At 41.8% G+C, this 24,653-nt stretch overlaps 1 protein-coding gene across 1 annotated transcript in view; it reads right to left on the bottom strand.

The window, feature by feature from the left end:
• CROT (carnitine O-octanoyltransferase) overlaps window positions 1–24,653 on the bottom strand; it is a 38,469-nt gene that overhangs the window by 3,522 nt on the left and 10,294 nt on the right. Inside the window, exons 3-14 of the mRNA XM_019532685.1 lie at window positions 23,007–23,131; window positions 21,543–21,724; window positions 21,327–21,451; window positions 19,176–19,284; window positions 13,812–13,905; window positions 13,589–13,714; window positions 12,653–12,754; window positions 12,198–12,281; window positions 12,018–12,125; window positions 11,665–11,795; window positions 3,444–3,567; window positions 589–667 (exon numbers count right to left, since the gene is read on the bottom strand). Coding sequence (XP_019388230.1) covers window positions 589–667; window positions 3,444–3,567; window positions 11,665–11,795; window positions 12,018–12,125; window positions 12,198–12,281; window positions 12,653–12,754; window positions 13,589–13,714; window positions 13,812–13,905; window positions 19,176–19,284; window positions 21,327–21,451; window positions 21,543–21,724; window positions 23,007–23,131 — 1,389 coding nt within the window. The remainder of the gene's footprint in view (window positions 1–588; window positions 668–3,443; window positions 3,568–11,664; window positions 11,796–12,017; window positions 12,126–12,197; window positions 12,282–12,652; window positions 12,755–13,588; window positions 13,715–13,811; window positions 13,906–19,175; window positions 19,285–21,326; window positions 21,452–21,542; window positions 21,725–23,006; window positions 23,132–24,653) is intronic.

Below are 24,653 nucleotides of genomic sequence, written 5' to 3'. Positions count from 1 at the left end.
CTGCTTCTTTCCAGGAATTAGGCAATTTCCTTCAATTCAGTGTAATATGCCTCTCTCTGTTTCCTTCACACACCCCACACCTTGGAGCTAGTTAACTCTGACAGCCTTTCTACAAAAAATGCAGAAGGTGACGATGGCCTCCTTCCACAAGTCAATGGTAAGCTCATTCACTTGGGATGTGGAAGGCCTCAATTAGCCTCCCTTAATTGCCTGCGAGTACATGCACCCATATATCCCACATCCTAATCCTAGGAGACAGCTCTGACAACCCATACAGGTTTTCCTGGAAAAAAATGGGTATCACAGTGTCCTGTTGAAGCTGTTCCACTTTACATGGACAAATTAAATATTCATTAGGCCAGAGAGCTGACACAAGAGACAGAATGGTTAAGACATGAGAGAGCTTGGTTATTTAAACACTCCCTATGGGGAATTTGGGTTTCAGTCCCTAACCCAATAACTAACAAAAAATAAATATAGGCGCTTTTAGATTACCCAGATTGCTCTAGGAAGCAGCCAGATAAATTATATTAATAGAATGTCTTTTTTTTAGGAACAGAAGAAAACGAGTGACTAGAAAGGAAGTACCTTTTCCAGTCTCACATTCTTTCATCAGCTTGTTGTGCTTTGCAAATGCCTTTAGCATCAGTTGGAGCCGTTCATGAGGCTGTGTAAAATAAGAAAAAATGAAAGCATTTCACCTGAATATCATAAAGAAACAGTGAACAGAAAATTCCTCTGTAAATGTAGTGCCAAGGAACAAAGAAAATGTAGCCACATGGAAAGCTTCGTCTATGCCTTTTGTCCTGTCTGATTCTTCAAATTCTTATGTTTTTAATTGTCTTTTTAAGTCTTGTTTCAAAAAGTTTTCTTTGTGACTTGTTTTCCATGCTTTTACTCTATCAGCCATTGATCTTTTACATAGAATAATTTTCTCAACCTCATGTTCTTTTCTTATTTTTGATTGGAACTGAAGGAAAAAAAAAAGACAATTTTAAAACAATGGTCCTTAATCTTGTTAGACTCAAGGCACCCCTCAGAAAATGCCAGCATTTAGCTTTCATTCATTTTTTAATTATGGAAAATAATAGAGCAATTCTTCTGTTGAAAATAATTCAGAAAAACCACAACAGGACAGAATGTTTTATGACACCAGCGATTTCTATTTGGAATCTCTGGGTTTATCTTGTGCATCCTGTGTGGGTGTTTGCACATCTAACAGTACAAATACTGTGCAGCACCCCATGGCATCCGTAGATATCTCATGGCACTCCAGGACGCTGCTTCAAACTAAATAAATATAATAATTTTCCATAAAACAATTAACTACTAATTCAGAAACACATGTTATCTGGTGCAATTTCTTTTACAGTCATGGAGTTGCACATGTAAATCACAGAACTGAAAAGAAAGAAATACAGAAGTGATAAACATCTATCTTCACTATCTGTTTTAATTAAAAATACACAAATGCCTTTTCTCAAACAGTGAGACTCAAAAAAAATCCTCTGAGCCTAAACACAAGTAGATGAAAAGTAGCAATGACTGGGCACAAAATTACTGCACAGCATGGGAGTGTCTCTACACATGCACGCTCATACTGCACAGTAAATATGGTAACTTATGGCAACTTGAGTGTCAATTTGATACCAAATCACACAGGTATAAAATTTATGTCTGATTAGTTACTATGCAGTAATGCACATGTAAATGCCATACCGTGCAGTAACAGTGTATGAACTGATTTGGGACTAACTTTAACGCCTGCACACATAGATGCCAGCCTATTCCCGCTTCTGCGCAGTTCATTTAAGCTGGCATAAATGCACATGTAGACAGGTCCACTGAGTTATTAAAACTAATATCTTGGAAGTTCTCAGATTTGTTATATTATGAACAGGCAACTCAGCTGACTGCTATATCACAATTTGATGTGTACAACCAGACCCTTACTGATTTCAATGGAGGACTACCCTAAATTACTGTTTCTAGAAAACAGTGGATCAATACAGAGGCATATTAATAAAACACAGGGAAAAATGATGGCAGCATTATTTGACAGAAAGTAAGCAGAGGACCAAATCCAAATATAACTAAAGATTTTAAAACGATCTTAAAAGAAAAAGTTGAGAATATTCTATTAAAAAACAGAAAAACAAGTGAACAAGTGGGCCATCAATAAGTTACAAACCACCTTGGTTTTTCTATGTAAATAATTTCTTTGCATAAAGCAAAATATTTTACACTGAATCTAAGACCAACATTTATGAGAAAATGAGGACAAACTACAAGAGACTGAGTTTACTGAAACAGTGGAAACACCTCCTTGGATAAAGCAAAAGACAACAGATTCCTATTAATCACAGTAAAAGGGAGAGAACGCAAAGATCTTCTAGCCCCGCCGCTTGAGAGCAGGGTTGTTTTTTGCAAGGGATTTTCCACAGCCATTTTCTGGAGCTGACTTTTTACATTTAGCAAAGCAACTTATTTTGCAATTGACAGCTGCAGCTTTTTGACATACATGGTATACTTCAGTTTCCCTACCCCTGTTGCTAAGAGGAACAGACAAGTTCTTCTCATGAGATGGGGAATAAATGTAAGAATAGTAGCTAACACCTCAGAATCAGGCAGGATTTTTTTCTGATCATGTTCCCAATTCTCTCCCCTGACTGATTAAAGACTCATTTATTTTTATTTAACTGTCTTTGCCCACCCGCAAAGTTTTAAATTTAAATCAGTTTCCTGATTAGCTTTAACTATAGACATTAGAAATACAAGAAGTCCTAACAGGCTTCTAAAAGACATGAAAAGAATCTACCCCTGTAAACACAAATAGAGATCAGAGGTGTCAGCAAACTGTTCGTACCAGGAAATTGGCATCCTACAGCCTGCAGCCCATAAAAAGACTTGATCTGGTCTGCAGCAGCTCAGGAAATCAGCAGCATGCTCCAATCACTATGGCAGAGGAGGCTGCCCAGAGTCCTACTGTCTGCTCCATTCAGTTTATGCTCTGTTGAAGCAGGGGCAGGACCCCTAGGGGTCTAGTGCTGGCCTTTTTCTATGTATTCCTTCTGCAGCCTCTGCTGATTGCTAAGGGTGAAGGGAAGTGGCCTGCAGCGGGGGTCACAAACAGTGGCCCGCAGTGACAAACCTCTGCTCTAGACGTTAAACCCAAGGTCTGCTTCTGCTCAACTCCACTGCATCAAAAAAAAGAAAAATATACACAGGATAAAGGAAAGCAGGTCATACGCCGCAGTTTGCCTACACTTATAGCTCTGGTGGAGGGAGTGGTGGGGAATGACACCTGAAAATGTCATTTAGCTTTAGCTGAAAATGATGTCAGCTCCCATAATTGACACAATTAACCACATATTCTACCTAAGGTGAATCATTTGGTAGGTCCTTTAAATACGTTAAGGATAATGCAGATTTTCAATATTTACACTGGAGTTTGGATTCAGCATGGATTGGCACCACTCCACTGCTTCCACAGTACATGGTCTCATGGTCTCTGTGCGTCCATGATAGAAATGCCTGGTCGTGGCAGTTTGATAACAGCAGCCTGGGCTAAGAAGAAAAATTAGGAAGGGACATTTCACAATGATGACAGATTTCTCTTTCCCATTTTGAAGTATAAATACTGTAAAAATATCCTATGCTTTAAACCCATTTACAAGTAAAAGTAAATCACTAAGTTTCTTTTAGGTGGGTGAAATATAAGACTAATGACATATAAAAGAAAGAAAACTGTCTTGAAAGCTTTAAAGGAACCACTAAGGGCTCAGACAATTCAAGAGACCCTACAATAAAATGAAATTAATTTGACACAATCCAAGGACTTTTTTCTTCAGACTAAGTCTTTCATTCATATTGGATACATCTACATGAGACACTTTACAGCACTATAGCGTAGTTTACTGCACAGTAAGCATGCATGTCTACATGTGCACATGCTCACTACACTGTAAACCTCGCTAGTTGCAAGTAAATTTGCTACCTGCAAATGCAAGTAGCAAATTTACTTGCGACTACTAATTGCACAGTAGCACGAGTATAGATACCTGACCAGGAGCAAATTGGCTCCTGGTCAGTTAGCCACCAGTGGGCAAGAGATTGCTCCCTGACCCTGGGGCAGGCTCCACCACTGGGGCAGGGCCTGGGTGAGGACTATACCCCCACCCCCTGCCTCGGCAGTAGAGAGCTCCAAGCCCCCTGATCCAAGATCACGATCAGGGAGCAGGGGCTGGGAGATCCATATCTCTCAGCCCCTGCTTTACCATCGTGATCAAGGAGCAGGGGGCTAGAAGTTCCTTATCTTAGCTTTTTCCCTCCCAGCCCCAGCTCCGTGAGCATGGGGCTGAGTGGATAACAGGTTGGGGAGACTGTTCTCCGCTCAGCTCCTCGATCACAGAACTGAGCAGGGAACAGGCTCTCCAGTCCCTGTGCCATGATCACGGAATGGGAGCTAGGAACTGTCCTGGTCAGGGGCAGCTCCCAGCCCTATACCCTAATCAGATGACTGAGGCATGGGGCTTGAAAAGAGCTGCAGGGATGGGGTAGGTCCCAGGCTCCTGCCCCATCCAGCACTGCAGGGCCCCAGGAAGTGGAAGCAGTATGCAGCCATTAGCAGCAAATCTCCTGCTTCCCTGCATGTGTGGACGTTTGCCTGGGAGCGTTTACTCATGAGTAAACTGCTCCTGGGTCTAATGGATGTGTAAATACACCCACTGATGAGGAAAGTGAAAACTCTGCAGGCTTCAGCTTATGGAGTTTATATGCATCTTTCCATTAGAGTTCAGAGAGAGAAGTCATTTGCTTCATGCAAAATCTAAGGATTAGAAGATCAACTGAAAACTAGGCATATTTACAAACTTTTTCATATTTAAAAGACAAAAGAGTCAATCATCTATATGAGGATTTCAATGCAATTGTTCTTATTTATATCAAATAGAAATCGAGCGTAGGATGTGTATTTCACGCAAATTATCACCATGTGCTTTGAACTGTTTTTTATTTATGTGGTATAAGTTAGAGTGTGTGTGTGTGTGTGTGTGTGTGTGTGTGTCCGTCCGTCCCCAAAAGGGTTCTGGTGCAGGTGCTTAGCATGCATGTCCTTCTGGTGTTTCTTCCTCCCATCCCCATCTCCTCCCACTTTCTCTTTTTTTGCCTCCTCACAGCATAGGTGTTCTCCAGGGAGCAAATGAGGCACAAAAGGAGTCTGGGTCAGCTGTTGTGACCTGCATGGGATGTGCCATGTTCATGTTTCTTCCAGAGAGTCAGAAGCACTTCATCTGCACCAAGTGTAAGCTGGTATCTGCCCTGGAGGAGAAGATTCAAAGATATGAAGTATGGGTACCCATCCTGCATTGCATCTGGGACCAGGAAGGTTACATGAACAAGAGTTATGAGAGGCTGGTACTGGAGTGGCCAAGGGGCAATGAGGAGACGTGGCAGTTCGTGACTACTCAAAGGAGGGCCCCCAGAAATGAAGAGGAGCAGACTGAAGTCACCAACCACTGTCAGGCACGCTGTGGGTAAGGAGAGATCATTTGTAGGAATGAGGCAGAGGAGGTAGCAGACTACAGAGCAGGAAATGCAAGATCTCAAGGACAGCGGCTCCAAGACCACTGCACCAAGAAGGAAGAGAAGAGCAGGGGACAAAGGCACCAATCTCTTGTCCAGATTTGTGGGCCTGGGAAGTGTGCTGCCTGCCTGGAGCCCAATTCAGGACTTCACAGATGGTCTGCTAAAGCTTCCCTCAAACCACTACCCCTTCTAGCTTGTCCATGTAGGTACCAACCATACTGCCAGAAATAACACTGAACAACTGAAAGATGCAGCACTGCTATAATGGTGGGGATTTATTATAGGCCACCTAATTAGGAAGAGGAGGTGAATGAGGCACTCTTCAAGCAGGTGAAAAATCTATCAAAAAGCTATGGGATGATGCTGATAGGAGATTTCAATTTTCTGGACATCTGCTGAAAGAAAAATGCAGCCAAACATAAAATGTCACGTCTGTTACTAACTTATGGAAAAGACAACTTTCTCTTCCAGAAAGTGAAGGATACATCTAGGTGATCAGATCTTGTCCTGAACAGTAGGGAAGAACTGGTGGAGGATGTGAAGATGATGACTAAGTTCAAAGGAAATGATCATATAATAGAATTCCAGATCTTGAGACAGGGAAAACATGAGGTCAGCTAAATTAGGATTAAAAAAACCCTAGATTTCAAAAAGGCAGGTTTAATCTGACTCAAGGAGTTAATAAGCATGGTGTCATGGGAGGATAGACTGAAAGATAAAGACGCCTAGGAGGGCTGGGAGCTTCTAGGGGCCCAGTATCGGGTGCCCAACAAGAAACAGTCCTGACATAATGGAAGCACAAAAAGAATAGCAAGAGACCAATGTGGCTGCACAAGGAGATTCTAAGATGCCTCAAATGCAAAAGGAAAGCATATAAACAATGGAAGAACAGGTAGGTCACCAAAGAACCTGCAGGGACCAAATCAGGAAGGCAGAGATAAAGAACAAGCTGCACTTGGCAAAAGGAGGCTAAGGACAACAATAAGAGGTTCTACAAGTATGTTGGCCAGAAAACAAGAACCAAGGAAACTGCTGGCTCTCTGTTAACAAACCAGGGGCAATTCCTAACTTAAGATGCAAAGAAGGTGGACCTACTCAACAGCTACTTTACCTCAGTCTTCACAAAAAATTAAGCTGCAGCCAGATACCCAAGCTGAAAGAGGCTATAACAAAAGAGATTGTATATGAGCTTTTGTTGAGTCTGAATGAATTTAAGTCAGCAGGATCAAATGAGCTTCATCCCAGGGGCATGAAATTGTGAGAGACAGGTCGGGTACCAGAGGACTGGAAAAGGGTGAATGAAGTACCCCTCTTTAAAAAAGGCAAGAACCACCTCAATACCTGGGAAGTTACTGGAGCATATCCTAAGCAAGGCCATTTGTAAGCATCTGGAAGAGGAAGGGTTGATCACAAGGAGCCAAAATGGGCCTATGCAAAACAAATCATGTCAAACAAACCTAATCTCTTCCTGATGATTGGAAGAGGGCCAATGTCGTGCCTATATACAAAAAAGGGAGGAAAGAAGATCCGGCAAACTACAGACCCATCAGCCTGACCTTTATCCTGGGAAAGGTCTTGGAAAAGATTAACAAAGAGACCATCCTTAACAGACTAGCTGATGGCAATATTCTGAGGGATACCCAGCACAGGTTTGTTGCGGGTAGGTCTTGCTTGACCAATCTCATTTCCTTTTATGACCAGGCGACCTATCACCTGGACAAGGGAGAAGAGATCAACGTCATATACCTTGACTTTAAAAAAGCCTTTGATCTGGTATCCCACGATCACCTCTTGGCTAAACTAGCTAACTGCGGCCTTGACCTCACCACGATCCGCTGGCTGGGGAATTGGCTCCGCGGTAGGACCCAGAGGGTGGTGGTTGACAGGAGCCAATCATCTTGGTATGCTGTGACCAGTGGGGTCCCTCAAGGCTCTGTCCTAGGGCCTATACTATTTAACATCTTCATCAATGATATGGACATTGGAGTCAGAAGCCGACTGGTCAAGTTCGCTGATGATACCAAACTCTGAGGTAAAGCATCCACACCTGAGGACAGGAGAGTGATCCAGGTGAATCTTGACAAGCTCAGGAAATGGGCGAATGAGAACCTGATGGTGTTCAACACTGAAAAATGCAAGGTTCTCCACCTGGGGAGGAAAAACCTACAGCATGCTTATAGGCTCGGCAGTGCTACGCTGGTTAGCACTACAGATGAAAGGGACTTGGGGTTCGTGGTTGACCACAAGATGAACATGAGCCTGCAATGCGATGCTGCGGCTAGTAAAGCGACCAAAACGCTGGCGTGCATCCATAGATGCTTCTCGAGCAAATCCCGGGACATCATTCTCCCCTTGTACTCGGCCTTGGTGAGGCCGCAGCTGGAGTACTGCATCCAGTTTTGGGCTCCACAATTCAAAAAGGATGTGGAGAAGCTTGAAAGGGTGCAGAGAAGAGCCACACGCATGATCAGAGGTCAGAAAAGCAGACCTTATGATGGGAGACTGAGAGCCATGGGGCTCTTCAACCTGGAAAAGCGCAGGCTCAGGGGTGATTTGGTGGCCACCTATAAGTTTATCAGAGGTGACCACCAGTATCTGGGTGAATGTTTGTTCACCAGAGCACCCCAAGGGATGACAAGATCGAATGATCACAAACTCCGCCGCAACCGATTCAAGCTGGACATAAGAAATAACTTCTTTACTGTTCAAGCCCCCACGTTTGGAACAGATTGCTGCCGGAAGCAGTTCAAGCAGCCACTTTGAACACCTTCAAGAAACAATTGGAAGCTTATCTTGCTAGGATCCTATGATTCCTGCTGACTTCCTGCCCCTGGAGCAGGGGGCTGGACTCAATGATCCTCTGGGGTCTCTCCCAACAAAAATGTCTATGAAATCTATGAAATTTGTCAAATTAATTATTTGGGTAGATGAAGGGAATGCTGTGGATACAGTGCACCTGGACTTCAACAAGGTTTTGACAAGGTCCCACAGACCTTCTCATAAAAAAACCTAGAGAAATGTGGGCTAGATAAAACTACTATATGGTGGATACATAACTGGCTCAATAGCTGCAAGCATTTAGGATAATTATGAATGGGTCTATGTCAGAATGGCAGGTTTTAAGTGGAGTCATGCAGGGTTCAGTCGTTGGCCCAGTGCTATTCGACGTGTTTATTAACAGTTTGGATGTTGGCATAGGAAGCTTCTTGATCAACTCTGCAGACACAAGACTGAGAAGGTTTGCAAATACACTGGAGGATGTGAACATCATTCAGAAGGATCTTGACAGATTGGAAAGCTGGGCTAGAGCTAACAGGATGAACTTTAATTTGAATAAATGCAAGGTGCTACACCCCAGGAGGAATAATCAAAAATGCAAATACAAAATGGGTGATACCTGACTGGATGAAAGCTGTATAGCAAAGGACTTGGGAGTCTGGGGGCCGCCAGATCACCGACAAGGAGTGCGGGGTAGGGAAGCGTTCCCCTAACGGCCAATCGTCGAGCCTGGAACCACCAGCAGCGAAACCCGACGTGCGCTTCCAGTTTTGCAGCTGGCGCTTCCAAGGGACTCACGGCCAATCTCAGGGGTTGCATGTGCACTCGTGTGCACCCCTTACACATCACCTTACATGGTCTCCAGCACGATGTAGCCACACAATAGGTGAATGTGGTTTTGGGGTGCATCAATAGAAGCATTAGGTGCAAGTCACAGGAAGTGATAGTGCCTCTCTACTGGGCACTAGCTAGGCCTCATCTGAAGTACTTTGTAGTTCTGGGCTCCATTTTAAAAAGGACATTTAAGAGGGAACATGATAGCACTCTTCAAATACTTAAAGGGCTGCCATAAAGAAGAGGAAAAGTACCTTTTCTTTTTTGCTGCAGAGAGAAGGACGTGGACAAATGGCTTGAACTTGCAGCAAAGGAAGTTTACATTGGATATCTGGAAAAACTGTGGGTGCATCTAAATGTTCAATTAGAGCAGTGCATGCACCTACACATGGGCCTGGGTCCAGAGCAGTTTGAGCCGGGACAGAGCAGCTCTAGGCTGGTAGCAGGTTCTGAGGGTCAGCCCTGGGCTCCAGGTCACAGAATCAGAAGGAGCTGGCAGGGGCACAAGAGTGCCTAAAGAATGAAGCCTTCTGGTTAGCTGGCAGGCAGGGGTATGCCCCCCTGCTGTCTGGACTGAGCAGGTAAAATTTATGCTCAGGTCAGCATTTACACGTTCATTTAGGTGGTTATTTGGTCCATTAACAAAGCACATATGGACTGTGATGCTTTACACCGCAGCAAATTAGCCTACTGGGCAGTTAAGCACGCATGTAGAAGCACCCTGTTAGAACAATGACGCAATGTAATAAACTGCCTAGAGAAGTTGTTGACTATTCATCACTGGAGGTGTTCAAGAAGAGGTTGGACAGTCACTGGTCAGGGATGACCTAGGTGTAGCTATGCATATGTTCTGCTGTGGGTATTTCCCATGCTTCTGGGCTTTGCTGGTTGTCCCCACACCCTACCCCCTTTTCTTTTATATGAGTTAGGGTATTTTTAAGGAATGTTGGGTGTTGGCTATAGCCAAAGCTGGGGACTTTGACTGGGGTGTGCCAATATTGCTGCTAGGACCAAAGCTGGAAGTTCCCAGCTAGAGGGTCTTACCCCTCTGCTCAGGGCCCAACTGATCACCATATCTGGGGGCAAGAATTTTATCACATACTCAGATTGGTATGGACTGTGGGGATTTTTGCCCTCCTCTGTAGTGGGGGTGTGGTCCTCTATCCAGGACCTCGAGTGTGTACTGACAACACTTAATGGGAGGAGGACAATGGCTGATGTGGTTCCCCTGCTTTACCTGTGGAAAGTTAGGGTGTTAGGCCTATGTTGTGTCAGGATTATCTTATGCAGGGTTGTTTTATGCAGTTTAGATTATGATTTGTTTGGGATAGTTTGGATAGGGATGGTGCTGCCTCAGGCAGGGGGTTGGACTAGAAGACCTCTGGAGGTTCCTTCCAGCCTTACTTCTCTATGACTTGTGAAGGGAATATGGTGTCACTGCAGATGACAATCATCTTTAGCCAATGACTGATTTCCATTATTGTGATAAAACAAGCCCTGTCCAGAAAAAAAGTAAATATCTGTAATATATATGGTGACCCACATTTAAATTAAATTCTACTTGGAGAGTAGCAAAGCAAATCGACAGGTGGGGTTGGGGAGGACCTGCCATTTTGATTCAGTGGCGTTTGGAAGAGATTCATAATCAGCACAATCTTCCATAACTGTTGGCTGGGATTACACGATAAATCCTTCCTCACCTACCTGACCAAAGTGTCCAAAGTGCAAGGAAAGGAACTTGCTTGTTTTATTGTCCACGTCTTCATACTGCTGTTCCAAATTTTCTGGGTAAGCTTTGGTGGTGGTGGGGACAAGATGGCAAAAGTAAGCCTTTTTGGGAGTTTGGAAGAAAGATATCAGCATGACACTTAGTCACCGACCAAAGTTTTCATCTGCACCAGGGCTTGTGCATAAGAATGAGTAATTTGTAGTGTGTAATAGATATAGAGCCTTATGGACCAACCATTTCGCTTACCTGTCCAGCTTACTGGAATGAAAACTAAAAATTCTGGCTAACTGTCCTCCGCATTACTACACATATAACACAGGTCCAAGCATAAAATAGATATACAATGTACTCACTCCTACTCCTGAAGTTAATGGAAAAGTTCACTGGTATAGGATCAGGACCTATGAGGCTAACAAGATTTACCCAAAGGACCCTGACAGCCTGATAAAGGGTGTTTGTTCCCTAAAGCGTCCAAAGAATTTTTTCCAACTATTTGAGTTGGTCTAATAAAAGATATCAGATTTATGCAAAACATCTTGTCTGCCTATGTCCTTGGACTAACACAGCTACAACCTATACCACAGAAACTGTAATTATGACATGGATTTCTTCGTCCATGCATGACTAGCAAAACACACAACACAAATGAAAGCTCTTCATATTTTCCTCAGACTTTTTAGGTAGTTCAACAATAATTTTTAATTACCAAACTGAGCAATGCGGGTTTTTTTTCTTACCGTCCATGAAGTTTATAATAGGCCAACTGCAAGGCAAGCTGAACAAATGTATCAGGATGAAGTCTCTTCTTCTTGGTCAGTGTTTTGCCAAATGATGTAAAGGCATAATTCACTAATTGTAAGTCACTTGCCTAACAAATACAAAAAATGTTATCGTGGGAGAATTCAAGAAATGTTCCATTCACAATCTTGTTCAATTCAAATCGCAAAATAACGGATCAAGCTTGCCCCTGGTATAACTCCCCTGACTTCAATGGAACTATGTCATGGGTAAATTTGTCCTAGTGGTATTTAATCTCTGGCATGGAGAGAAGCCAAAAATATAATCAAAACAAGAGGTATAGACAGTTTACCTGCTGGTAATACTGTTTCTTAGCATGTTCAATTTCATTTAGCATTTTTTGGTTCAGTGTGAAAACAAGTTCTTCTGGCCATGGGATATCCCGAATCTTATCTGATCCCTGTATTAAAAAAAGAAGGTATTTATAAAAGGCAAAACACTGACTAATCATGCTGTAAACTTAGATACATACCTCCCATTTTCCTTTACTTTCAATAATCTTCTCGTCTACATAGGAGCCCAGAGCTACTAAAACCATGCCATCCATGGGAGTATGCTAAAAAAACAAGATGTAACATTGCGGTTATTATATGAATGAAATCAATCAACCGTACATTTTTCCACTTGCATTCCTCTTCCTATATTATGTTTAACTGGGTTGTGTGGAATTTAAGGCCTTGTTAAGCAACTACATTTCTAGCTCTTCTGCCTGTACTGATAGTCACTACATGGTTAGCCCAACTTCTTTTTTGATTATCCGATAGCCAGACTGGCAAAATATAACTCTACTGAGAAGAACAGACCTGGGCAGACTGTACTACTGGAAAACAAATTTTAACCTGGGAGGGGGCAGGGGCAGGAAAAAATATATAATGCCAGGATATCCCTAAAGATCTAATAAGCAAACAAAACCAGTATTTTACTTACATCACAGTTTGAACAAACTGTCCCATTGGAAAAGATGATACTGTTGTAGGATTTATCTCCCCAGCGTATGGTTGGATCTCCTGCTAATGCCAACCTGGTAATCTAAATCACAGATTCATTTACGGGTTTTCAGAAATATCTGAAAGCATGCCAGCACTCTGGCAGACAAAAATATCTGGATGCTTTTTGTATTATTAACAACCTGCAACCTGCAACTTGAAAATAGTAATTAGGTGATCGGTCTTGGATGAGCCACAAAATAACTATGATCCTTGCTTTTGAGTTGAGCAAGATCTATATAGTAAGAGATAAGAAGGATGTGTCAATCCACAGGCAAGGCATAGAGGAGGCACAGTGGGGCACGTGCCTCCCTGAGACTGGTTGCTGATGAAGCCGCCACCTGCTTCTGCAGCCAGTTGCCGCTCACTACCCACCCCTCTTTGCTGCCAACACTGCCAGTGTCTGCAGGTGGTCCCCGATCACCTCTTCCCCACACCAACACCACTGCCAGCACCTGTGGAGAGTCCCCACTCGCTGCCATGGTGCCCCCCCAAGTCTCGGGAGGCACTAGTCATTCATGTGTCAATCATAGCAGACACATTTACAATGGAGCCAACACATCTAGCTAAAGAAAAACAATATGCAAAAAGCCTGGTGTCAAGGGTTTAAAGAAAAGGCTGGATCCTTGTGAAGACCTCTGGGGCCTGCACAGGAAAGGAGCATGAGCAGATAATTTTAAACAACCTTTACTTCCTGCATCCTGGAATAGGCAGGTTGTGGGGATCAGCTGGTCATGCCCACATCCTCAGGCACATCTCCCTTAGAGAGGCCAAGAAGGAATGGTGAAACAGCCAATACATTACTGAGGGAACGCAGGTATTAACAAAACATGTTTCTTATAGAGAAGAGTAAAATTACTTGGAAATCCCAAACTACCTGGCTGTAATCCTTGGAGGTTGCATGGGGACTGGAATCATCAAAGGATACCACAAACAAACTTCTCTGAATCTTCTCTAGTAGAGTTAAATTCTTTGGATCAAGATTGATTAGATATTCACGTGCCTAGAAGACATGGAATAAGTAGCTGAATTATTGAAAGAATGCAAATCTAAGCAAATTCAACATTTTTATCAAGGATCAATAACTGAAAGTATCCAACCTCTGCCCATTTGGTTCTCTCATTGCTTGTTAAGGCTCCCAGCCCTGGTCCATCGGGTTCATTATGGCACCTTTTTTGGATATATGTAAATTGCCTTAAAAGTAAAGATTAAAAAAACCACAATTAATGAAGCTGATACTCATGTTAGTGAGCTACAACAAAGATTCAGTATTTTGTTTTCCACAGCTTACAGTATGGCTAAGTCAGTGGTACTCAACCTTTTTAGACTCAAGGCACTTATCCATTGATTCAAGGCATTCCTCTAAAACTTCTGTGAATGGAATGGCACCTCATCTGAAAAACAAACTTATTTATTACAGTGGGCCCAGGCAGAGGGGCCAGGCAGCAGGGGCATGGCCACGCAAGGACTGAAGCTGAGCCTGGGCTTATCTGCTTATTTCCTCACACCTAACTTAACTCCCCTCACACGTCACAGCCTTCAAAGGATCTCATAGCACCTTTGGGTGCTCTGACACGTTTGTTGAGAATCTCTGTTGAAATTATCTGAAATTTTGAGAAAAGCGTATCAACTTTCCTCACGTTATATGAGAGTGAAGGTGGAAGGTAACTTTGATGATGATGAAGATAAAATAAATGACAAGAGTTCAAGATCCAAAGAAAAGGAAAGGAGTGCAGCTGAATAAAGGCACTGGACTTCAGAAAAGCATACTTTAATGGCCCAGCCTTGCAGTCTGCTGGGGGGTGGGGGGAAGCTGCCAACACGAAGGGGAGCAGCCACGATGGCAGCCACCCCCTCCTCCCTCTGCCACCGACTGGCCAAGAGGGCTGTTTTTCATGTGGCCCTGCCCCTCTCTGCCAATCAGTGGTGAGGAGTGGGGTTGCACAAAAGAACTCTCTCAGCCAATCGGGGGGGGAGGCCGGGGAGGCTCGCCACAATAAGCCTGCAAAAATAGCAGCCAACACCATGGTCAGCCTGCAAAATCGCTTATCGGCTGCCTCAATATTGCCATGATTCCCTTCAGGTGGGGCTCAGGAACCTCCCAGGAAGGAGCGCACTGTCCAGGTGTGGAGGGGTTAAATAGTCCTTTGATTCTAAAAGTTAACGTGAATCCCCATATTTTGGGAGGAGGTAAAAAGTGCAAAAATAAGGTTTGTTTCTGGATCCAAAAAGAAGGGAAATTGGACTGGGTAAATAATGAGGGGGGAGCGAGGATTTTAGTAAAAAAATGCATTTTAAAAGAATGTACAAAAGACCATATAGGGACCAAAATAGCACTGCAAGCATTTCAAGCAGACAAGTGATGCCCAACCTTTTGGCCCTTTGGTCTGGCTGAGTGGTGTGAGGCCAGTCCATGGCCAAGTCGCCCACCCCCAGCATAGCCACAATTAGAAGTAGGGAAGTGGCAATTAAAGCTGCCACTGCTCCCCCACCGACAAATTTTTGGACATGTGAGGAATCCTATGGGTCAGATGATGCAACTCCATGGCAGGATCTGGCCTGCAGGCTGGGGTTGTGCACTCCTGAAGTAGAACAACCATAATCAAGATACGCTCTATTTCTTATTGTCTTATATTATAAATAGGTGATGGCAGCTCCAGCTAATAAATATATATGCCAGTGTCTCTAGCCAGGTTGTTTGAATATTAATGAATGTTATATTTACCTATGCAAACATTGACAGTAAAGAGTTCATAGATTTCATAGACATTAGGGCTGGAAAGGACCTTGGAAGATAATTGAGTCCAGCCCCCTGCCCGAGGGCCAGGAAGTCAGCTGGGGTCATAGGATCCCAGCAAGATAAGCACCCAAATTTCTCTTGAAGGTGTACAATGTAGGTGCTTGAACCACCTCCGATGGCAGGCTGTTCCAGACCTTGGGGACTCGGACAGTAAAGAAATTCTTCCTTATGTCCAGCCTGAAATGGTCTTGCAGTAGTTTATAACCGTTTGACCTTGTCATCCCTTGGGGCGCTCTGGTGAACAATCATTCCCCCAGATCCTGGTGAACACCCCTGACAAACTTATAGGTGGCCATCAGGTCACCCCTGAGCCTGCGCTCTTCCAGGCTAATGAGCCCCATAGCTCTCAGCCTGTCATCATAACGTCTGTTTTCCTGACCTCTGATCATGTGTGTGGCTCTTCTCTGCACCCTCTCAAGCCTCTCCACATCCTTTTTGCATTGTGGAGCCCAAAACTGGATGCAGTACTCCAGCTGCAGCATCACCAAGGCTGAGTACAAGGAGAGAATGACATCCTGGGATCTGCTTGAGAAGCATCTATGGATGCAAGCAAGCGTTTTGGTCATTTTACTAGCCGCAGCATCGCATTGAAGGCTTATGTTCATCTTGTAGTCAATGATGACCCCCAAGTTTCTTTCTTCCATAGTGCTAGCCAGTGTAGCATTGCCAAGCCTATAAGGATGCAGCAGGTTTTTCCTCCCAAGGTGGAGAACCTTGCATTTTTCAGTGTTAAACACTATTAGGTTCTCGTCCGCCCATTTGCTGAGCCTGTCCAGGTCAGCCTGGATCGCCCTCCTGTCTTCAGGTGTGGATGCTGTGCCCCAAAGTTTGGTGTCATCGGCAATTATAAATAACAAGAATTGTATATTGTTTCTTTAGTACTAAGTCCAAATTCATACAATTCCAGTGTTAAACTTTTGTTCCTATATTTGGTCAAATGAAGAAAAAAAGAAAGGGGAGTATTTGTAGTCCAACCCAGAGGGCTGCACGTGAACTATGCCATATAGTGTTGCCTTTGCACATACCTGTACTTCAGATATTATGCAAGCCTTTGCTTCTACTTGTACTTCAAAAGCTATTGATTCACACCTTTGTAATGCAGTCTGAAAATGCAGTTCTGTTTACACCAACTTTGCTGTTCCTCTTCTGTCCTGTCCTCTATTCAAATCCACAAACAACCACCAATCTGAATACTTAATGCAAATTCTACTATTTGGCATATATTTTAATTTGCTAGTTTTACCTGTTAAACTTCAGTACTGACTAGTATTTAAACAGCATTCACAGGATACATTTGTACATCCAAAATAAGACAATATAACACATCCAACATAAGGTAAAATGTTAAGTACTATTACCATACCTGTAAGTCGCATTAAGATTTAAATTTTTTGCAAGGGTTAATACGTTTCTGAAATTTCTTAGGATGTGTTTGGTAGCCATGTTGGTCTGAGACAAAAAGAAATTCAAAACTCTAGAACTCTTGGTTCAGAGATGATACCTTTTATTAGACCAACTAAGAAATCACGCACAAAAAATCTTTTTCTGCAAGCTTTCGGGTATACAAGCCCTTCCTCAGGTTCAGGGAAAATTAAAGAAAAATAAAAGTTCTTTTTGTCTTATACCAACGGGCTACCAAATACATCCCTGAAACATGGAAGATGCTGAATTTTAGCTGATTTTGGATCTACACCTCCCTGCCTGCCATCTGACATCACCGGGGAAGGAATCCTGTCTCATCTGCACATCAAAGAGCAACTCACAAAGACACTCTCATGGACCCAGAGGAGCAGACTTCCACCTTCAGCTTCCTCTGTGCAAAAATGAAGTTTATTTTCTTTCTATGGGGACTTTTTATCATCTTTAATTTTCCCTAAGCCTGAGGAAGGGAAAACTTCTGCAATTTCTTAGCTGGTCTAATAAAAGGTATCATCTCTGAACCAAGAGTTCTAGAGTTTTACATTTCTTTTTGAAATTTCTTAGGCACTTGCTTGATTGTATTTCTTTTTTTGATGCTTTTATTGTCCCTGCATTATATTGCTTAATATAATATAATGTAGGGACAAGGATATTGAAATATCTTTAATACAGATGTTGAAATACTGGAATTTTGCCAGGTACAAATTCCCATTTGTGCCTAACTCTATTTTTCCCTTGTAGGGTGTTCAAAATTAAGTGATTTAGCCATACATCTTCTTTTAAATTAACTGATAGCAAAACATTTCAGTAAGCACAGTACTACACAGTACTACCACAATACAATACGTACCCTCCTTCAGTGAGTACTAGCCCAAATGTTCTGGACTGATAGCAGTGGAGGTAGTCTGAAACTCCATCAGAGTAACTAACTTGAAGCATACAATAATGCTTGACAGGTCTAATAGCAGTCTAATAGTTTTGTCACCTGTAAATGGGCATCACATTCTGCTCTCCTGAATATTCAAAATCCTTCTTGGAAGTGTTTTGATTATAATTGTTCAAAAAGAGGTAGTTATAAGTGCTTACTCTGAATTTCCATGATTAGGAGAAAGAATACATAGCAGTCTCTTGGAGAGAAAACAAGCTGGTTTTGAAGACCAATAAACACGACTATCTGCTCTAGCAATCTAAGACTACAGCACAGAAGACTAGATTCTTTCAGTACAGCTCTTATGCAGTGTTTCATGGGCACAAAAGAGCAAAAAATAGGCCATTTTCCCAGTCCTAGTGAATAAGAGGTAAATACACTATTGCTGTCCCAGGGATCTTCAGCTGACACAAAAGACCCTTAAAATGTTATCAGCCTGTGTAGGCTGGGGCCTAGTTCTACCTTTGCTGTGTTCAGCAGTGGGAAAAACCGTACACCCTTGCCACTAAGTAACCTAAGATGCACAGTTCTAGTTATGTTTCAAATGTGGTCAGAAGGGATTAGAGGGAAAAGAGGGTGGTTCTGCTGGGGTTTTTTTGTTATGATGATGTTGTTGATAGATTCTGCGTTATTACTTGGATTGGTTGGCAAAGGAAATATGTTACAGACATTTGCCATAGGCTTCTAGATCTGAGAAAAAGATAGCACTTTATTTTGTCTAATCTCTCCCCTAACTATATATAGTTGGTCCAACAAAAGATATTATTAAAGAAAACTTGCTTCATAGATAATTCTGGCAGGTTAACATCAACAGCCTCAACACCATTGATTCATAATTACTTGCTACATAAATGTCTTTTAGCAGCCTACCTTTGCATGATGTTACCAAATGTTGCAGTATTAAATATAAGAAATGATGTTTCATGTCTGTAAGCTTCCTTCTCCCTACCTCTAAACACTTTCAAAACTATGGAGATGATCTTTAGCTGAAGTCACTTAAGATGCAAAATGTGTTAAAGTACAATTATAGAGGGAAAATTCCAATTCCTCTAAAACTTAAAAATATGCTTAAATGGACTTGGTTGATTTGAAATTCTCACTTTCAAAAGTCTCTCCTTGACAAACTGACAGGAACTATAGTTTACAAGTAACATGACAGAAGACTGGTATTCTGCCACTCCAAATATAAGTATCAGTAGTCTTAATGGCCATGGGGTGCTGTTATTTTAAAAGCAAGACCCAGATCTTTTTGTTCTGCAGCTCTGCAAATATATTCAGATCTCAGAAGGCTTAATTAATGCAAAATAGTTTGAAAACCTGAAAATTTCTGAAGGGTTCAGCATGCAACCTTCATACACAGCATCAAAGGCAAATATTCGACCTCGACACATGACTATTACGTGAGACGGACATTCACCTTCACTCTCTGAAATAAAAACATAAAACAGATGTGAGAACACACAACTTTTTAGATGATGTTATAATGCAAATGTTAGATAGATAGTCAAACTCCCACCCAAGGTCTGTTTATGTAATTATTGATGCAATCTGAATCTGGCTCTTAAATGGATTCTAGGACCTACTCTGAAGGGATTTAAATTCAGATTTCCCACTTCCCAGGAGATAGCTCTGGCAATGGAACAGGCTGAGTGAGGGCACTCTCAACCCCTGCTGCTGAAGCTGGGCAGCCTTGAGTACAAGAGTAAAGGGGCTAGAAGGAGATCTAGCTGGAAGCAATCTTAAATTGGTTAAGACACGCCTCTGGGAGAAGAGAGTGCTAGGCTACAATATGAGCTGCTGAATTTATTTCTGTCTTTCTTTTTTAATCAATGATCACCTAATGTAAAATGAATAAGCATTGCTGAGATGGAAGAACCATCTCCCTCTCTCAGCCTATCCTAAACCATAGGCTACAGAGACAGAAAACCTCATGCTCATTCTTCCTCTGGCACTGGCACAGCTTTAAAAGGAGAGCTGCTAAGTGCCCTCGCTCAGCCTAGTAATGAGGACACACTTGTAGAAAGATATCTGAACTTAAATCCTCTCAGGTTGATAAGGGCCTAGAAATCAGCTCTCCCTTGTCCTGGGTAAATGGCCTAAGGACTCACCTACTGGGGAAAACGTGACCAATGCGATGACTGTGATACGTGGTCTACTGCTATATTCAGAAACCCAGTATGGAGTTATCTTAGAAGATTGCCTAGGTGCTGTGATTATATATAGAAATATTAGACTCTTCAGTGGATTACTTTGAATCTCTTTCCTGGGAAAGGCATTCAAAAGGCAAATAATGAAATAATTTAAATCTTGGCATAAGTGACAAAAAACCCAAAAACTGGTATGTATTAGGGGTGTGCAAAACAGGCCGTATTCGATTCGGATTTGGCCCAAGTTGGGGACAGTGATTCAATTAGTTGATTTGGACCACTGTCCTGATTCATCACTGCCCCCCCCGGCCTGCTTGGTACTTCCAATCCACTTCTGGGTCCACCACCGAGCACACAGGGGGCTCCTGTGGGCCCTCCTGGCTCAGCAATAGGTTGCGGGGGGATCCCAGGTGTCCCCCCAGACCCAGGAGGCACAAGTCGCTGAGCCAGTGGGGCGCGGGGGGGGGGGTCCCCAGTGTGCTTCCCGGGGGACCCAGAAGCAGACCAGAAGTGCTTCTGGTCCACTTCTGGGTCTGCTGCCGAGCATGCTGGGGAGCTTCCCGCACTCCTGTGGGATGCTCCATTTGCCCCAGCATCTCAGCATTGATGAGCTGCCTGCTACCTTGGGATATGTAAAAAAAAAATTAAAGCTGTGTATATGGCCAAACCATCAAATCTTTCTGAATCTCTCTGAATCGACTTGGACAGTTTTGATTTGATTTGGAAAGATTAAAGGGTCTCTTGATTTGATTCAGATTTGGAGATTTGGCCACCGAGTCGGGCCAAATTTCCTCTGAATCGAATCAGTGACCGAAGCTTTGTACAGCCCTAGTATGTATGAATATAGGGCAATATAATGTGCTGTTACATGCACAATACCAGAAATATTTATTTAAAACTTAACATGACATTTAGGAAATACATAGAGGTCTGTCTTTCTTCAAAATGAGAGTGCTTTTGGCTCCTGGTACACGTTATATATGTACCAAAGGAGCACACTGTATCAAAGAAGCATGAGTTCTTAGGCCTGCAGCCCGTATGGTTAATTATAATGGTCTCCCTGTTTGCAAGTTAATAGCCTGTATCTGACCCAATTATGAGAATAAGCACTAGTTTAAAAGAGACTTAATCTCAGTAGTGATTTTATAAAGGGTACAGACTACCCATATATCAACTGTGCAGAGTAGCTCTTCAAAAAACTTTTCTGCTCCAATGGGCTTTTTTTTAAAGTGTTTGTTTCATGCTTTATATGGCCACACACTGGCCCTGTAACATAAATTCATTTTTCTGTGCTATTCTAGAAAAATGGTATTTTACTTACCAGTCTTGAAATAATTGCAAAATGAATCTCTAGTAATTCCTGGAATCTTGCAAGAACAGAACAGCATTCGGAATTGATTCATATCTAGAGGGGAATTTCTAGATTTATGTGTAGCCAATCTCTCCCTACAATAAAGAGAATATGCCTAAGAATAAGTTCTGAAAGTACATCATAAAGATATTTAGAACAATTACATTTTTGTAAAGAAAGTCTTACGTTCTTAATAGGTCCCAGAACTGCAAAGTATACCATAAATTCATGGATGCTCTTTCAATTTGTGTCCCTTCTTTGGGTGTCCAGTAGTGTTCAAAGTAAGGGCCTGGCCCTCCAAAATTATAATATAGTTGTGTTGGTAGGCGAGGCTCAAGATAAGCCACATTCAGCCACCAGTCCTCCAGCTGAAAAGGAGCAGTGATGAGTATCATAATATGCTTTAGGCATAGCTCTGTACTAATCACTGGATATGCACAACTGATTCATTGTTCTACTACTTTGAAAAGGTAGTTCTTTATCTGTGAAGGTCAAGCTAGCAGTCCACAAGTCATTGCTGATATTAGTGAGGTATCAAGCTCTCTTTATTTCCATCAGATAAACAACATTAACAGCTGTTACAATAAAATATTTTCTTAATATTTTGTTTCTGTATAGTTAATTGTTGTAGTTGCCATAAAGATGTTTACTGAGTAGTGAATGGGAGAAGAGGTGGTTTGTGTGCTTATAAATGGAAGGGAAATGATCCATAATACAATTTGTTAAGATGTACTCTATACGCAATACATATTTTTTAGAAATTCCTGTTTTAAAATAATCTAAATAAAGTCATGTTGGGATTGATGAAGCTCTACAAATTTCAGAGACGGTCTGACATTTACTTATCATCTTTTTCTCTCTCTCGCTCTCTTTTGCAAGACCACTTTAGGCCATTGCTAATATGTATTTTACTGTTTTCACGCAGAGGAAAAGATTAGACTTTAAGGTCTTTGGGAATCAGATCTTTGGTAAGATTTTCAAAAGTTCTTAAATGACTTGTAAATCTAAGTTCCACTTCTGAAAGTGAATTAAACAGTTAAGAACCTCAGAATCACTAAGAGTAATAAAAGGCATTTAAGTGCCCGTGAACTCACCTGTGTGCTTTTGAAAAATTTCCTCGGTGTTATTTCTCTTTTTCAGTGCCGAGCACAGTTGCTATTTGCAATGATCTCACAATACATATAAGATTTTTTTTAGATTGCAATACCTTATGACAAAATACCAGATATGATAAATAACCAAACTAGATTTTAAATTTCTCCTAATTTGCTCTAACTTTATTTACCTAATGGCAGTTTTGTTATATCTAGTATCAATATATAAAGTGAATAATAAAATATTTAGTCTTGAACAAAACATTAATAAAATCAGGTTCAACAAAATACTCTTTATTTTAATGTGATGCTCCTCTTTCAGTGTGTTTGGCTATTTTGAAAACACTAGCTCTGGATTTCATATGCAAAGTACAGGCCCAGTCTTAAAATCCTGTGTATGTAAGTAAACTTATTTATATGAGAAGGCCCATGTCACAAAATCAGACTTTGCTTGTTTTAGGGAATGATGATGTTTCATTCTTGAGATAACTGGATGCATCACGATGTATAAGACTCAGATAAAAAATACACCTATAAATTATAATTCAAAACATACCCAGTTCCTCCTTAGTTTAGCCCTTTCCAGTAATTTTTGCTGCAAGTCTTTTCCAATTCCATGTTCAAACTTTTTAACAATGTCCTTTGTTCTTTCGTATTCTTCTTGATTAAGAAATGGCTTTACTGTAAAAAGAAAACTTTTTTGAAGATAAATATAAATGTGTATATAAATATATACACGCCCATGCACAGATTTGTATCTCAGCTTCCAGAATTGCTTGGAAGAGTTGCAGATTTTTTAAAACTTAAGTTAAATAAAACCATCACTGCTATCAGAGGAGATGAAAGCATATACCAAAAATAGGTAGCATCTAACAGGCTAAAAGACTAAAACTGAGTTTACCTTAGCTGGCATTGATTTCTATGACTCTTTCCGGCTCCCACAGAACAATTTAGCTAATTACGGCTAGCTTATTTGTAGGCACAAAGCAAACCTAATACACTGGAATAAGTGCACACAGCTGAATACAACACATCTATTATGTCTACCGCATTCAACATAAGCTACTTGTCTTACTTTCAAGACCCTTCATAGCATATCACCATTCTGTATCACTTCTTACACTATCCCAGTATCAGCTTGACATCTAAAACTAGAATCCAGATATCTTCAGTTGTTTGCTTTCTCCCATGCAGTCTTCATGCTTGGGAAAAACTCCCTATAAACATCCACAAAGTTATCTCAGCGATCTTCAAAACGCCATTTAAAATTCTTCTTTACCCTGATACCTATAAAATCTTGACAATGGTTAGGTTGTTCGCATACGGATAAGCCTACTGTGCTGACTGACATTGTGTCACTGTTGTCGTATTTCCACTGTCTTCCTCTTTGGGGCAGCAACTGTCTCTCTTTTCAATATGCTTGTACAGGACTTAGCATAATGGAGTCCTGTTCCATGACTAGATGTCCATGAATAAATACAAACAATAAAAATCACACTGAGGAACATATAGCACGCTTGTGTTGACAATCAGAAGAAAATTGCCCAAAGTCCTCAGTTGTAAAGATGAATTAATCCGTGTAGCTTATTTTAACAACAGTTTAAGCTATCAGAAACCCTAAATTAAAGTCCTGCCATTTCAAAGCTGCTATTAGATGCAGCACAACCTGAATGAAAACCTTGATGAAGCAGACGCTGCTGACAGCAAGCTGTTCCTGCACAATTTAGCAGGTGTAATACCTAGCATTGTCTGCATAATTTAAATGGCTGCCTGTCTTAAATGGGCAAGCAGCCATTTAAAAGACTTAAATGCCTTTTGTAATGATAATGTATAATTGTGGGGATTTCAGGTAGTCTCTGGGGTTAGGAAAGTTTCAATCAAAGCTGATTTAATCAACATCATGGGTTTGAAAGGAACTCAAATGCGAAACTGCAGAAATGCTGGCAATAATATGCAACCTGTCATTTCAAATGCTCTCTGTGACAGAGGACTGGAAGGTTGCTAATATAACACCTAACTTCAAAAAGGGCTCTAGAAGTGATTCTGGGAGCTACTGACCAGTGAGCCTCATTTCGATCTCTGGCAAACTGGTAGAATCTACAATAAATAATCAAGCTGGGGACTGCATGCTTAGGGGCAACCAACACGGGTTCATCAGTGGCAGGTCCTGTCAGACCAACCTGGTGGCCTTTTACGATCAGGT

Source organism: Crocodylus porosus, unplaced genomic scaffold (assembly GCF_001723895.1).
Source record: "Crocodylus porosus isolate Cpor-Errol unplaced genomic scaffold, CroPor_comp1, whole genome shotgun sequence".
In the NCBI taxonomy this organism is placed as follows: Eukaryota; Metazoa; Chordata; order Crocodylia; family Crocodylidae; genus Crocodylus; species Crocodylus porosus.
Note: the sequence above shows the minus strand (reverse complement) of the source record. Positions and strands in the feature narration are given on the sequence as shown.